At 44.8% G+C, this 15,726-nt stretch overlaps 2 protein-coding genes across 18 annotated transcripts in view; one reads left to right on the top strand and one right to left on the bottom strand.

The window, feature by feature from the left end:
- NUMB (NUMB endocytic adaptor protein) overlaps nt 1–8,470 on the top strand; it is a 168,293-nt gene extending 159,823 nt beyond the window's left edge. For 8 of the 15 annotated variants that reach the window (XM_069488593.1, XM_069488563.1, XM_069488570.1 and 5 more), the window contains 4 exons: nt 782–1,075; nt 2,681–2,830; nt 5,368–5,514; nt 6,388–8,470. In XM_069488593.1, coding sequence (XP_069344694.1) covers nt 782–1,075; nt 2,681–2,830; nt 5,368–5,514; nt 6,388–7,103 — 1,307 coding nt within the window. In that variant the 3' untranslated portion in view covers nt 7,104–8,470. The remainder of the gene's footprint in view (nt 1–781; nt 1,076–2,680; nt 2,831–5,367; nt 5,515–6,387) is intronic. The other 7 variants (XM_069488629.1, XM_069488621.1, XM_069488612.1 and 4 more) reach the window with 3 other exon arrangements.
- Nucleotides 8,471–10,409: 1,939 nt separating this feature from the next.
- PAPLN (papilin, proteoglycan like sulfated glycoprotein) overlaps nt 10,410–15,726 on the bottom strand; it is a 33,541-nt gene continuing 28,224 nt past the window's right edge. For all 3 annotated transcript variants that reach the window (XM_069465098.1, XM_069465099.1, XM_069465097.1), the window contains 2 exons: nt 14,495–14,661; nt 10,410–10,849 (listed from right to left, as the gene is read on the bottom strand). In XM_069465098.1, coding sequence (XP_069321199.1) covers nt 10,674–10,849; nt 14,495–14,661 — 343 coding nt within the window. In that variant the 3' untranslated portion in view covers nt 10,410–10,673. The remainder of the gene's footprint in view (nt 10,850–14,494; nt 14,662–15,726) is intronic.

Below are 15,726 nucleotides of genomic sequence, written 5' to 3'. Positions count from 1 at the left end.
CAGTCCCCAACCCCAGGGCTGTGGAGTGGTAACAGTCAGTGGCCTGTTAGGAACCAGGCCACACAGCAGAAAGTGAGCGGAGGGTGATCCAGTGAAGCTTCATCTGTATTTCCACCTGCTCCCCATCACTGGCATCACCGCATAAGCTCCACCTCCTATCAGATCAGCAGCGGCATTAGATTCTCATGGGAGCACGAACTCTACTGTAAACTGCACATGCGAGGGATCTAGGTTGCTCACTGCTTACTGAGAATCTAATGCCTGATGATCTGAGGTGGAATTGAAGTGGTGATGCTAGTGCTGGGGAGTGGCTGCAAATATAGATGATCATTAGCAGAGAGGTTTCACTGCACAATATATGTAATGCCCTTGAATCATCCTGAAACCATTCCTACCCCAACCCTTACCCCCGGTCCGTGGAAAAATTGTCTTCCATGAAACTGCTCCCTGATGCCAAAAAGGACCTCACATTAGGAGTTCATAGGAACAGGGTTTTTTAAATCTTGTTTAAAGTCTTAATTTGTAAGTCACTGCATAAGAATAAAAAATCTAACATTTTTGTCTTAGTAGATATACTGTGTGATATACCTACCATGTAGGTTATTAAACCTTTTTTCTGTCCAAAAAATAGATCTGAACCCTACTTCTAACCTATCTTTTAAAAAATATTGGGAAGGAGTTGGGTAAAAAGGACCTAAAGAGCTTTTGAGTTTGTCCGCTCTGTAATCTCAAATTATTTTAAGACATTGCTAAGGTCCTCTTTCTCTTGATTTTTTTTGAGCTGAAACAGATAAGACAGTGGTTGGTTCATCAGTGGCCTCTGGCAACACTGCCCCATCCCCGTCCTCTCCCACCTCTCCCACTTCGGATGCTACTGCGTCTCTGGAGATGAACAATCCTCATGCCATCCCACGCCGGCACGCGCCGATTGAACAGCTTGCTCGCCAAGGCTCTTTCCGAGGATTTCCTGCTCTTAGCCAGAAGATGTCACCCTTTAAACGCCAACTATCCCTACGTATCAATGAGTTGCCTTCCACTATGCAGAGGAAGACTGATTTCCCCATAAAAAATGCAGGTAATGCAGCAACTACCTGACTCTCTGGGTACTCTAGCACTAAAGCACTATTATCACCTTCCGGTGGAGACAGTAATCCCATCAAAGTAGCCACTCTTCTTTCCCTGAGGTTAGTTGATAATTGTATCTTGTGTCATTTCCCATTGAGAGAAAACTAAGACCAATGGAGGGAGATGTGAATTATTAATTTCTCTTCAACAAATAGGTGACAGAGCCCTGATGGGATTTCTAGCCTGAGCCACAAGGTTTGTGGTTTGTCCTAATGTAAGTGCACCCACTACCTCTCAGCCAAACTGCTTGCAGACATCAGGGGTCTCAAGTTTCCATTCTTATTCTTCCATTTGGGACCCAGCAGGGAATTAATTAAAGAGGCTTTAGAAATACATACCTTTAAATAGAATTACTAGCAGATATACCAGAAGAAATGGATAAGTGCTCATTGTCCTTCTGGCTGGTTGGCTCCATAGGAGGAAACTCTAAACAGGTCTCTCGTATAAATATAGAATCTGTTGTTCATCATAGACAGTGGGCTTGCTCACAAATATTCATTACCTTTCAGAGCTGCCACATAGGCCTTTGTGTGCCTCTGTACAGCTGAGCTAGCCCCTGTAGCTCTATCCTCATCATACAGTCTGAAGCTAAAGTGTTAAATCTGGTCAGTGCTTTTACTGGGCCTTATTTTGCTTCCCTCTGAGACATGTCAAGCCATTGCTGTAACAGAATAGGAGGCAGCTCTTCTCAGTAGGGCATTCCCTACTGATGGTATCAAAGTAGAGTTAAGTTCTTTTGACAGATGAAACTAGGCCTAAAGAATAGTTGGACTAGATGATTACTGAGGGTCTTTTTAGCTCTCAACTCCTATAAAAACTGAAACTCCAGATGCTTCAAGTACCTTGTTTTAGTCTCTCTCTGTCGCAGATGGGGAACAAAAACTATTCTTTTTATAGAAGAGCAAACAAATGTTCAGCACACATAATTAGCTTCCTCAGTGATACAAAAGTATCCTAGAATCAGTATTAAGAACAAAGTCTCTAGAGTACTATACCTATGTTCACTTTTTCATGTTATCACTGTTCATGTACTTGGTACTAGAGACTTCGGAGAAAAATTAGAGTGATTACATTGTCACAATTTGTTACAGAGAAAAGCAGTGAGCATCCACTGGTGCCTCAGACTTTAACTCATTTTTCTGACAGAATTACTACCTGGCTCTAGAACTCAATTCAGACCACAGCCTTGGGAACAGTTGGAAGGCATACAGGTTACAGATGTCTTCTAGAAAGTTCTAGTTAGCTGAACATCTTAGCACAAAAAGAGAACACCAAATTCCCAAGACTGTTACAAGAAAAGGAAATAAAGAAATTTGGGGATTTGCAAAGGAAGAAGATGTACCTTAGTACATGAATTGTTGACATTTTATACTTTCTCATCTGAAAAGCCAGTGAAATCATGCTCAGCAAAATGTTTGAAGCTGCATTTGTAGCCCTACCAGATAATCAATTGAGTCTTTTTCTTCCACATACAGTATCAAATGGTAGCTTGTGTCATCTATTTTTAGGATTATTCCACTTTTCTGTCTGGAGCCATTTTCTGTTTGCTTTGCAGTGCCAGAGGTAGAAGGGGAGGCAGAGAGCATCAGCTCCCTGTGCTCACAGATCACCAATGCCTTCAGCACCCCTTCTGAGGACCCCTTCTCATCTGCCCCGATGACCAAACCAGTAACAGTGGTGGCACCACAATCTCCTACCTTCCAAGGTTGGTGCCCTCTGACTTGCTCAGCTGTTCTCTTTAAAACTAGTACATTTAGTATGCAGCTCACTAACTGTAAGTTGGCATTCTGAGCTTCCCAAGAGCTGGTCAGACCCATTAATTTCCCTGTCTGATAATGTCTTAGATTCATTGATTTCCCTGTTCAACAATGTCTTTGTGCTTTGTTCCCCTTCCTGTTTCCTAAGATGTTTGCTTTTGTCATTTTGCATGTATGTGCCCATCTTTCATCCTAGTCTATTAGGATTTTTCTATAGTCCCAACCTACTGCTTTATTTGCCGTTTGACTGTGAAGGGTCAGTGTCCAGCGAGTTTTCCAAAAGCAATAGTCATCAGAATTGGTTCAAATTTTATTCTCTCTTTAGTGCAGTGGTTCTTAACTGGGGGCAAAATTTGTTAGTCATTGTCTGGAGACATTTTGGGGTTTCACAAGTTGAGGAGAGGGGTGTTGTTACTGGCATCTGGTTAGAGGCCAAGAATGCTGCTAAACATCCATCAGTGCATAGGACAGCACCTACAACCAAGAATTATCCCGCCTGAAATGTCAGTAGTACCATGACCGAGAAGCCCTGGACTCAGCCTAGTCTCTACCATGTAACAAGAAAGCTCATAAATAATGAGGCACTTCTTTTGGCTGTTTAGTTCATTTCATCTTCTATAACAGTGTCCTCAAATTTGCCTTTGTGGAACTGAAGAACTTACAAGTTATTTTCAGAGATACTGACTTAACAGTGAATATTGACTCAGAGGTCAACAAAAAAAAATTTATGTAACTTAAATTACAAACTTCTAGAATTAGAGCTCCTATAATTACTCTTTCTCCACTTCTGTTGAGAGAGGGCTCAGAGAAAGTTCTGCTCTGGAGACAGTGCCCTCCTCCTTTTGGAGGAAGCTACATGCTTTTCCTCCGGGGGTCTTTCTCTCGCTCTCTCACTTTGTTAAGTAAACCTTTACAGTCATGTGCACCAAATAGCTTTTCATGTCATCTAACAAACATAAGACCAGTAATAACAATAGGCACAATTTATTAAGCACTTAGCACAGTACCTGCCACATTGTGGCAAGTACTCATGCATTGTCTCATTTAATCCCCACAACTACCCCGTGAGGTGTAGGTATCATAGATGAGAAAAATGAGGCTCAGAGAAGTAAATTGCCCAAATCATACAGAGCCAGCATTTAAACTCAGGTATTTTTGAATATAGTACCCATTACATTCTACTGACTCTATCTGTTTACAAGGAACTGAGTGTACAAAATTGACTAGAACATTTCAATTTCCTTTCCCTGCCTTTAAGGAGATCCTGGTCTCTAGGCGAGACAGTCTTTTAGACAAGCCAGGGTAACATAGTACCAACACCATAGGCATGCTTGCCAGTCTTAAGAGGGAATAATTGTATTGTAGGGCAGGGGAAGGTGCTTGTCTGCCCCATACTAAATATGAGAGAGAGCTGAGCTAAAGAGTAGAAACTGGCATATATATCTGGAATAGGGTTAAGAGATTTTAATAAAGGAAGATGAGGAAAGAAGAGGAGGTACTTTGAGATGTTATGAATATTACTGAGGGAAAAAATCTTCAACAGAGCGATGAAATTCTGTAGCAAATTACAAATTTATTAAGCAAATGAAAACACATATGAAGTTTGATTTCTCATCTTTAATATGGGGATAATACCAGCCTTATGGAAGTTTTAAGAGAACTAAATGAGATGATGCGTATAAAATACTATTAGCCTAGTGCCTAGCACATAAGGAAATCATTATATATATGTATATATTTTTTAAGTTTTGAGAAGGAAACAAAGAGTAATCATTATATTTAACCCATTCTTATTGCTGGCATAATTTGGTCTTTTGGAGAAGTATAGAAGAGGGAAATGCTTTATTAATTATGCCAAAGGCGCACAGCTTTGTTCAACTTAATTTGAAATTTTGTTTGTTTTTTGGGGTTTTTTTTGAGACAGAGTCTCACTCTGTTGCCCAGGCTAGAGTGCCGTGGTGTCAGCCTAGCTCACAGCAACCTCAAACTCCTGAGCTCAAGCAATCCTCCTGCCCTTAGCCTCCTGAGGAGCTGGGACTACAGGCATGTGCCACCATGCCTGGCTAATTTTTTCTATTTTTAGTAGAGACGGGGTCTCACTCTTACTCAGGCTGGTCTTAAACTTCTGAGCTCAAGCGATCTTCTTGCCTCGGCCTCCCAGAGTGCTAGAATTACAGGCATGAGCCACTGCACCCGGCCTGAAATTGTTTCTGTAGGTTTCGTTTTCCCTTCTCCCCATGCATATATTGTCCTAGTACAATCATTTGACTTTATTGGTACAAACATTTTAATTACAACCTCTAATTCCCTCTTTGACCAAATGTATATGTATCCACTGCAAGAGAGCATGGTTATCCCAACATCAACTCTTCTGTCTTATCTGTTCCACCAGTATCATACGTTGGCCTGACTGACCCAACTCCAAGGGATCACTTGTACACCCTGCATGAATTAACTGCATTGATGTTGTCTGCTCCCATTGTAGCTAATGGCACTGACTCAGCCTTCCATGTGCTTGCTGCTAAGCCAGCCCATACTGCTCTTTCACCCGTAGCAATGCCTGTGCGTGAAACCAACCCTTGGGCCCATGCCCCTGATGCTGCTAACAAGGAAATTGCAGCCACACGTTCGGGTAAGGTGGCCACAGATGGTGGTGAGGATTCTGGGATCAGATAAGCGACCTTGGTTCTAAAATCAGCCAGCTACCTGAATGGGAACTAGGAAGCAATCCTTTTAGGACAAGGATGTTCCCTCCTGGAAATAAGCTGCTATTAGGAGAAGACAGCTAAAGAGATGAACAAAAGAGATTAGATTTATAGCCCTTAGGACTATGGAACTGAACTTTTATAAAAGAGCTTTTATAAAACACAGATTCCTGGGCCCCATCTCAGAGAATCCATCACTGGATTTGGTGATGTGTGGATATACCTGTAGGAAGAGGGGACCCTGCCTCCTGCAATGGTAGGACTACAAAAAGTGCTACAAAAAGCACTTTATTTTTGCTTGTCTGTATTTTTTATAATGAACATCTATTAACTATAAAACCAAAAAGTTTTAAAATAGTAATAAAGACAGTTCACCAGAAAGACCTCATATGTCTGGAAGCCAGGTAGGTGCTACCAGTAATATAGGCCAGGTCACTGGTTGTTTTCTTTTTGCCGTGTTAGAGCAGAAGATGAATCACCTCAGGCCTGTGAGAGCCATGTGCAGGCTAGTTGCTGTATTGTGGATGAGCCATTGCAACAGGGAAGGGTTTCTGACACCAGCCAGCTACCTTGGTTCAATGCATTTGAGCCGTATCTAGAAAGTGCCTCAATGTGGCTGAGACAGCATCATTGCCTGACAGGTTCTCTTCGTCCTACCACTAAATCTTCTCGTTTGCTAGTGGAATGAGAAACACCACAAAATGTCCCATTAGGGGGACTTGTTCCATATGTTGGGATCAAATAATCAAAGTTAAGGAAAGAGGCCCCTGATTCTTTGTCTGTCTTCATCTTGTTTCCAGGGACCGAGTGGGGTCAATCTTCCGGTGCTGCCTCTCCAGGTCTCTTCCAGGCTGGTCATAGACGTACTCCCTCTGAAGCCGACCGATGGTTAGAAGAGGTGTCTAAGAGCGTCCGGGCTCAGCAGCCCCAGGCCTCAGCTGCTCCTTTGCAGCCAGTTCTCCAGCCACCTCCACCTACTGCCATCTCCCATCCAGCACCACCTTTCCAAGGGAATGCATTCCTCACCTCTCAGCCTATGCCAGTGGGTGTGGTCCCACCCCTGCAGCCAGCCTTTGTCCCTGCCCAGTCCTATCCTGTGGCCAACGGGATGCCCTATCCAGCCCCTAACGTGCCTGTGGTGGGCATCACTCCGTCTCAGATGGTAGCCAATGTGTTTGGCACTGCAAGCCATCCTCAGGCTGCCCACCCCCATCAGTCACCAAGCCTGGCCAAGCAGCAGACATTCCCTCAGTATGAGACAAGCAGTACTACCACCAGTCCCTTCTATAAGCCTCCTGCTCAGCACCTCAACGGTTCTGCAGCTTTCAATGGTGTAGACGATGGCAGGTTGGCCTCAGGAGACAAGCACACAGAGGTTCCTGCAGGTACCTGCCCCGTGGATCCTTTTGAAGCCCAGTGGGCTGCATTAGAAAGCAAGTCCAAGCAGCGTACTAATCCTTCCCCTACCAACCCTTTCTCCAGTGACTTACAGAAGACATTTGAAATTGAACTTTAAGCAATCCCTATGGCCTATGGATGTTGTCCATACTTAGGGGGCAGAGGTCAAAAGAGCAAAGGAGACTTTGTCTTCCTGATCAGTACTCTTTTTCACTAATCCCAAAGGTCCCAAGGAACAAGTCCAGGCACAGAGTACAGTAAGGGGTGATTTTGAAAGACATGGGGAAAACCATTCCTAGAGAGAGGCTGCCTTGCAGTTAGGCTAAAGTAGTTGAGAAAATGTTGCCCTCTGTTCCCTATCTTCCCTCTCCCCCTTACAAATCTCTGGCAACAGAGAGGCAGAAATATCTGAACAGAAATCTGTATTCAAAGCACATTTACTATAATATAAAACACAACGGGAAGCATAACAATCTCCTTTTGTTTTTCAGGCCATTCACCTGCCTCCTCTCAATACTGGCCTTAGGGATCAAGAACAGACTGGTTTATGCTCAGGCTAAGGAAGAGAGGGGGCGGGCTGTGCTCCCGGAATTCCCGGGAGGGCATATCAGCAACTGCCCAGCAGAGCTATATTTTGGGAGTCAAGTTGAGCTTCCACTTTAAGTAACAGAATAAATATTATAAATATATATATCGAAAAAGCCAAAATCTTTATTTTTATGCATTTAGACTATTTTAAATAGTTCTCAATATAAGAAAGTTGTATGAGTTGTAAGTAATCTTGCCAAAGGTAAAAGGGTTAGTTGTAAGAAATTGTACATAAGATTGATTTATCATTGATGCCTATTGCAATAAAAAGAAGAAAGACTGGAAGTTACAGACGGGATCCCTAGCTTGTTTACTATCATTCATTGTAAGTAACACATTGCAACAGCAATCATGCTTATGACCAATACAGTCACTAAGTTGTAGTTTTAAATAATGAAAGCAGTATTGTCCTGGTTTTAAACCTATGGTGAAATTCTAATGTCATTATTTTAATGGAATCAATCTAAATATGCTCTATAGAGATTATGTATTATCTTTTATATATTGCTGCAGTTTCCTTATGTTAATCCTTTACTTTGTTTTAACACTAAGGTAACAATGACATAATCATGCCACAGAAGGGAACACAGATTACTGTGTTGGTTTATAATGTGGGTCTTGGGGGTTTTGTTTTGGCCTTTAAATTTTGTTTCCACAAGTTTTGTGGGTATGGGGATTCTTGTTTATTAGCTTTGTGTGTATGCCACCCCCACCTTTTTCGGTGAGCAGAACCTCCCATTGCCAGTTGCAGCCACTTGATTTTGGGTAACAACATGAGATCCCATCTTATTTTTACTTTTGAACGCTGGCCTTACAATCAAATGTAAGTTATATATATTTGTACTGATGAGAATTTATAATCTGCTTTAACAAAAATAAATGTTCGTGGTAGAAGCTTTTGCCCATGAAGGGCTGTTCTTTCCATCTTTTTTTTTTTTTTTTTTTTTTTAAGCAAATGAATTTACTTTGGGGTTTTTTGGACTTATTCTCTCTCTATTCTATGGCTGCTGCAGAGCCCTAGTTTAAAATTCATATTTTCACCCACACTTTTAAGTTTGGCTTGATCCTGAGTGCGTCTTTAAGTCACATTCTTGCTGCTCAAGGTGTGCTCTCGAACAGCAGCATGGACTTCACCTAGAAGCTGGTTAGAAATGCAGAATCTCAGCACCACCCCAGGGTTGGAGCAAGTGCTTCTCAACCTGGGAAGCTTTTAAAATCCTAATGGCTTGGCCTATGCTCCAGTCCAGTTAAAATCAAAATTCAGGAGCGGAGAACCCCAGGTTCAGTTTTTTAAGCTCCCAGTATGGAAGAGGGTTGAGAAACACTGGTCTAGAGTAATTTTATTCTCACCGCTAATCTTATATTCTGTGGCTAGTTCTATTAGAACTAAGCTGCAAAGGGCAAGCTAACCTCAAACTCACCTTCTGAAGTATATATGCCAGTAGGCCAAATTTTGGTTTAATTAAACTGGAGGGGTCCAAGAAAGTGGCCCTTATTTTCCAATTTCTATAGCAAAACCAGCCATGGTAAATGAAAGGGGATACTCCTCTGTATTTTCTTAATGGAAAGATAAAAAGACCTCTACCCCTGGCCCATGTTCTTTTTTTGAATGAGAGGTAGACTAAGAAGTATCACTTACCCATGATGCAGTTCGTCTCTTTTCCAGCCAATGCGTTAAGTAATAAAAGTCACCTCATAGTGCTTTGTCCCTGTAAGGCCCGTCTTCTCCTGTGTCCAAGATAACCTTTGATACAGGCAGTCCTCTGGAGGATTTGTAGAAAGTTGGAAGTTCACTCAATTCACGCCTCTTATTTTAGCATGGAAGAATCAGAAGTTCTGAGAAATGAAGAATGATTTCCTCCAACTCATACCATTTCTGAAACCACTTCCCTGTTATTGCACTGCCCTCACCCCCCCCCCCATTAGTATCCCCATCCTGGTAATGCTGTTAGTATAGTTTTGGTTTTTCTCTGGTGGCAAATGTTTTGCTTCAGATTCCTACTTAAGAGAGGGGCTCCTCGTTGTCACTACACCGAGGTTAGTCAGTTTCATACAAGTCAGATAAACTTTCACAGCCAGCTTGGCAAGTCGGTCTCAGGAGGGCTTCAGGGTCCAGCTTTCTGCTGGACTAAGCTTTTCCAGCTCTTTCATGCTCAGTTAATAGTGCTAACTGCAGCTTTCATCCCAAATCCCTACTCGAGGCCTTACATATATTCTCCTTTGCCAACAAGGTTATGCTATTAATCCTTTGTACAGACAGGATTTGTAGCTGACTGTTGCACTATGTAGAAAGGTGAGAGAAACTAGAGCAAAGAACGGTTTGACTCCAGATAAGACTTAGTTTAGCAAAGAGTACTTCTCTGACACAACAGGAGTTGGCATTCCCCTTATAAGATAGGTGTTAACTTTGACATCATTACACACCTTCCTGCCCAGCTTTAAATCAAGTGAGAGCCCTAACAGCTTGCTTTAAAATGTGGTAGACTGGCCAGGCACAGTGGCTCATGCCTGTAATCCCAGCACTTTGGGAGGCCGAGGTGGGAGGATCACTTGAGGTCAGGAGTTCAAGACCAGTCTCAGCAAGAGCAAAAGCAAGAGCCATCTCTACTAAAAAATTGAAAGAAATTAGCCAGGCCTGGTGGTTCGTGTCTGTAGTCCCAGCTACTCAGGAGGCTGAGGCAAGAGGATTGCTTGAGCCCAGGAATTTAAGGCTGCAGTGAGCTATGATTATGCTACTACACTCCAGCCAAGATGACAGAACAAGAGTCTCAAAAAAATAATTTAAAAACTAAAATGCAGTGAACTGATTCTGTGTAACAAATTACAAAGGGAAGCTATAAAGTAGAGGTTCTTATCCGAATAGATTCCTCTTTTTGACAACTCATCAGGAGGCTGTGGTTATGTCAGAGACACAAACACTGCTGACGACTACACAGGGAGGCCAGTCCTGGCTACTGCTGGGGCTAACACAGGGTGGCTTTTCAAAAGGGCCAGTGTCTCCAGAATATAACTCCCTTTCCAGCCAAAGAGAGGCTAAGAGTCCATCTTCCCTTCTCCCCAGCCCCAAGAACTCTCTTGGAACTGGGGTTGGAGCTAGCCTTCATCCTTGCTGCCAGATGGGCTGAGCATGAGGTTGGAAGCGGGAACAGCTGGCACAACAGAAACTGGAGTAATACTCATTGCCACAGAGCTGGGCCTGCAGGATCAAGTCACAGTTGGCCAGCTCCGGCTGGTCGATGCACTCCCTGCCCGGGTCCCTGGGCTGGGTGGCAGGTGCTGCAGAAGAACGGGGGAGAGAAAAAGTGGTGAGGAAGCCCTTTCTATACTGAAGATCTCACCTGCCATTTCATTTCTTTCAAAGGAAAGCAGCATTGTAACTGCCAGATTAAAAACAAAGTGCAGTTACCCTGTAATCCTTTAACACCTGAATGTACAAACTGTGATTTCCACACGTTTCTTGGCCTCACTTCAGCATCTTCCCATTATTTGTGGCCTCAGCCCAGTGCACAGCTCTTCCCAGACTCCCAAATATTGACTGACTAGACAATTACACATCTCTTGAAGTTAACTCCCTACCCTGACTATTGAGTCCTGAATTGCTAACAACTGTCTTGGCCTCTGAATTGGAAGAGCAAGTAGAATCAGCCCCAAGTCAAATTTTGAGTTAGCAAAAGCTGTTATGTTTTCCCTTTCACTGCTGGGTTCCTCCAACCCCAAAAGTTTGGTGCCTTCAATATACCCAGCTTATCTTAGTCACCTACTTCCTTCCTCATCTTTTCTATTTTTCCACTTCCCCTAAAGAAAGCAATGCATATTAGGGTAATAGGAAAAAGTCTTGTTAACAGTGGCTCAGTACTATACTGAGAACAAAGCCTTGTTGCCTCTCCCTCTGAATTTACTAGGAGCTTCTGTATCTTATAACTAACTCCTGTTTGAGAGTTTCATTCAACTGCTTCATCTTAGGACTGAAGTGCCCTTATCTATTAACTTCTCTCTTCTTTCTGGAAGTCTCTGATGGCTAAGCTTGGCTTGGGCCTGAGCAGCACTTTCCCTAAAGTCAGACCCCATGGGGCCTGGGAGTTTATCTTTCTCCTCTTCTCCCCTTGTTCCCTCACAGAATACCACTAAAAGACCGTTCCTAACCAGTGAGTGACCCTATGATGGTTTATCACTATAACAAGAGTACTTACTACCTACATTTTAACATAGATAGCAAAACCATTTATGTACATTGTTTTTAAAAATCTATAATTTATTTTATTTTATTTATTTATTTTTTTGAGACAGAGTCTCACTCTGTTGCCCGGGCTAGAGTGAGTGCCGTGGCTTCAGCCTAGCTCACAGCAACCTCAAACTCCTGGGCTCAAGTGATCCTCCTGCCTCAGCCTCCCGAGTAGCTGGGACTACAGGCATGCGCCACCATGCCCGGCTAATTTTTTGTATATATATATTTTAGTTGTCCATATAATTTCTTTCTATTTTTAGTAGAGATGGGGTCTCACTCTTGCTCAGGCTGGTCTCGAACTCCTGACCTCGAGCGATCCACCCGCCTCGGCCTCCCAGAGTGCTAGGATTACAGGCGTGAGCCACCGCGCCCGGCCTATAATTTATTTTAGTATCAACTTTATCTGAGCTGGTGCAGTCCCTGGACCAATCATAGTGGTGCTCAGCGTTGTGGATAAGCACACCAGCTCTGGAGCCAGACTGCCCAGGCTCAATCTTGTTCTACCACTTACCAGCTGAATAACTCTGGGCAAGTTACTTAAACTCTCTCTGCCTCTGTTTCCTTGTGTGTGAAATGGAGATTAATAACACCTACTTCATAGGGATGTTCTAAGAACTAAATGAGTTCAGATACGTTAGACCCTTATAAAACAGCACCCAGGGCACATAGTAACCATAGCTAAAATTTGAGTGCTTAACTGTGCTGTGTTGCCTCCATAGCACAGTTCCCTCTTCTTTGAGAGATGAGGCTGGGCCACAGTGCATGGCAGCCTATGTTTGATCCCTGCGGTATTTTCTGTTCCTCACCTCCAGTCTTTTAGACAAAAGGATTGAGAAGTCCTCGCAGGAGAACTATGTCCCCCACCCTTGACGCTAACACTTTAATTCTAATATGCCACCAAGCCACGGGCAGGGCCAAGCAGAGGCAGCCTCAAGCTGTGTGACCCTGTGAAAAACAAACAGGTGAGAGCAGAAATCTACAGCCTACTCAGTAGGATGAATACAGATAAAGAGAGGAGGGGAACTGCTAGTCAGAAAAGGTGCCCCCAAAATATCTAAAATTGGCAACACTCATACAGCAGAGGGCAGGAGGGTGGCCTGAGTGATGAGTGTCCCATCTGGGATGCAAGTCTCACGAGACCACTTCAGCCTGGTGACCAGGCATCAGCAAGAGTCCCATCAGCCTTTGGCATCAAGCAAGTTTGACTGTAATTTGGTTTCCCATATAGTACTTCTATAGCTAATCACAAACACAAATATCCAGATCCTTGTAACAGCTTGCTTTCTCACAGTAAGTCTGCATTCTGGTTTGTCTCAAGTCTTGGTTTGGTTATTACATAGGAAAGGTCGCTTTTCTGGACACATGAGAGGTGAAAAAAGTCCCTGCAGTATGTTGCTTTTGCCAGGGTAACACCATCATTCATGCAGACATTCGCTTAGTTACCAGGCATCTGAGACCCAGTGATGCCAAGCACTGGGCTGGGGCCTGGAGACTCACAAAGGAGGCCTATGTGTCAGTCCCACTCACAAAGCAACATTCAACCCCAGACCTTCAGCCTCCAGCACCGACCAGTCCCTGCCCTCAGCCTAGCACACAGGAGGCAGCCAGGCCCGCCCCTCGGAGTGCTAACGGTGCTCCTGGTGCTGTGCTGCAGCCCCGCCCGTCATGCAAGTCCAGGCAGACCCGACGGGAAGGGCCCTGGAGCACTCTCCCCGAGGTCTGTGTCAGGCCTGTGAGAACCGGCAGGACTGAGGACACATGGCGGAGCAGGCTGGGTGCAGGCAGAGCCCCTCCCCTTTCCCTCTGGCTTATGTGAACGTAGAGCTCTTGAGAGTTTGAACATTAAACCATGTCTGTTTCATCAATTCTGAGATGCACTTATTTTCGCATCTCTCAAACTGGTCTGCATCTTAACTGATGGTGTCTTAGTATTGTGTCATTTAGTTGGCAACATTTTTTTTCTTGGTGGTACAAAAATAATGCATCTTACAATATAGCCTTTTGATTAGCTGAAATATAACTCAGCAGGAGCTGGAGAATATAAGGCTATAATATCAAATTACTGAATAAAGCAGGTAAAATTCCACTCAGTTACAGGTATGATAGTTTAGCAAAAATATATATATACATGTATTAAATACAGAGAGTCAAAAGGTCTGAGTTCTAGTCCCAGCTGGGCCACTGCTTTGCTGTGTGACTGGTAGAAACACCACTTAAGCTCTCTGGATACCTGTCTCATTGTAAAATGGTGACACTAACCTCTGCCCTTCCCTTTCTGGGTTATATGGTCAAGTGGCCGTAAAGGCACTTTTTGCTACCCTGATTAGAATGGACCAGGTGTCTGTATCCATCTGCCTTAAGTTTTATAATGAAATTCCAGCCAATCATATTTCTCAAAATTGTTAAGTCTAAAGACAGTACCGTACTTAACATCTGTTAAGCTCTTACCAGGTCCTTCCTCACTGCAACTCTCTCAGGTGGAGGAGTCGTCCCACCGCACAGATGAGGAAAGCGAAGCTCCGGGAAGTTGAGCCCTTGCCCGAGTCACACTACCAGGAACTGGCAGGGTGAGCCAGGATTCGAACTAGAGTCCCTAGCACTGCAGGCCTGCACTCCCGCAACACAGGGCCAGCCCCGGAGCACAAGCAAATACCCTGGGGGATGCCCTTGCCACCCTGGAGACAGGCCTTTCTTACCCGGCGGGACCACCTTCACCTCGGTGCTCCGGCTCACTGCCTGGCTCCCCCGGTAGGCGCTGCATGTGTAGGAGCCCTCGTCCCTGGCCCGCAAGTTGTGGATCAGCAGCGTGCCATCTGGGGACTGGTGGACACGGTGGCCGTCAGCCTGCACAGGCAGCCCGTTCCTGGAGGGGAGAGGACACTGGGAGAGCCATCCAGGGCCCCGGTCTTCAGGCTCCAGGAGGCCTGGGAGACAGCGAGGAGATAATCAAAGGCCATTCCAGAGTCAGCCGCCCCCCTTGAGGGCAAACAGATGACCCTCATCTCAAGAAGGAGATGGGACAGGTGCACCAAAAAGATAGGAGACCGTTATCAAAGCAAAATAATACAAGTGAGGTGAACTCACACAAACTAAGCACACTGATCTAAGTTATTGTAAGTTTGCCTCTCACCCACAAAGGAATTCCACTCTGGCTTTTCACTGACAAAGGTCTACTTAAGCAGCCATTCAGTACCAGGCCCTGTGCTGAATGAGCAGACAGAAACACTAAGCACTCCCTGCCTCCAGGGCACAGGGGCGGTGTGGGCATTCAGGGGAGCCTTCCCTGAGACAGCCCGCTGGGACCTGACTGGAGGCGGCCAGGCAGCAGCTGTCCCGTGGAGAGAGGCAGAGGGAACGTGAAGGACGGACACAGCCAGAGCAAGGAGAAGGAAGCGAGGGAAGAAGCGGACACGGGAGGCTGGAGAGCCAGTCAGCACGGTCTGGGCCTCTGGTCAGGAGTTTGGGCTCCCGAGGGCAGTGGGGGCGTCTGAGCTAAGCAGAGACTGACGTGGCACTTGGAGAGGCTCGCAGACTGCAGCGTTGGGTGGGAGAGGCAGAGCCTGAAAGCAGAGCCACCAGGTAAGTGGCTGCTGCCACGGTAAACAAAGGGAAGATGATACAGGCAGTAAAATAAAAGGACTTGGGTGAAGGTCAGACAGGGCAGGTGGAAGAAAGGAAGAAATCAAGAATGACCAAGGTTTCTAGGTGGGGCCACTGGGTGATGGTGGTGCCCCTCTGACTTTGGGAGATCCAGGGCAGCAGTCAGGGTGAATAGTGATTTTCCGCCATTTCAAACTTGGGGTACCTGTGAGATACCAGGAGGTGCCAGATTTGAGGTCCAGAGCTCAGGAGAGTCCAGACTCAGATGCTGTATCAGCATGGATGGTCCTGGAAGGTGCGTATCTACAGGTTGTCCATGGTGAAGTCA

Source organism: Eulemur rufifrons, chromosome 2, assembly GCF_041146395.1.
Source record: "Eulemur rufifrons isolate Redbay chromosome 2, OSU_ERuf_1, whole genome shotgun sequence".
Classification (NCBI taxonomy): domain Eukaryota; kingdom Metazoa; phylum Chordata; class Mammalia; order Primates; family Lemuridae; genus Eulemur; species Eulemur rufifrons.
Note: the sequence above shows the minus strand (reverse complement) of the source record. Positions and strands in the feature narration are given on the sequence as shown.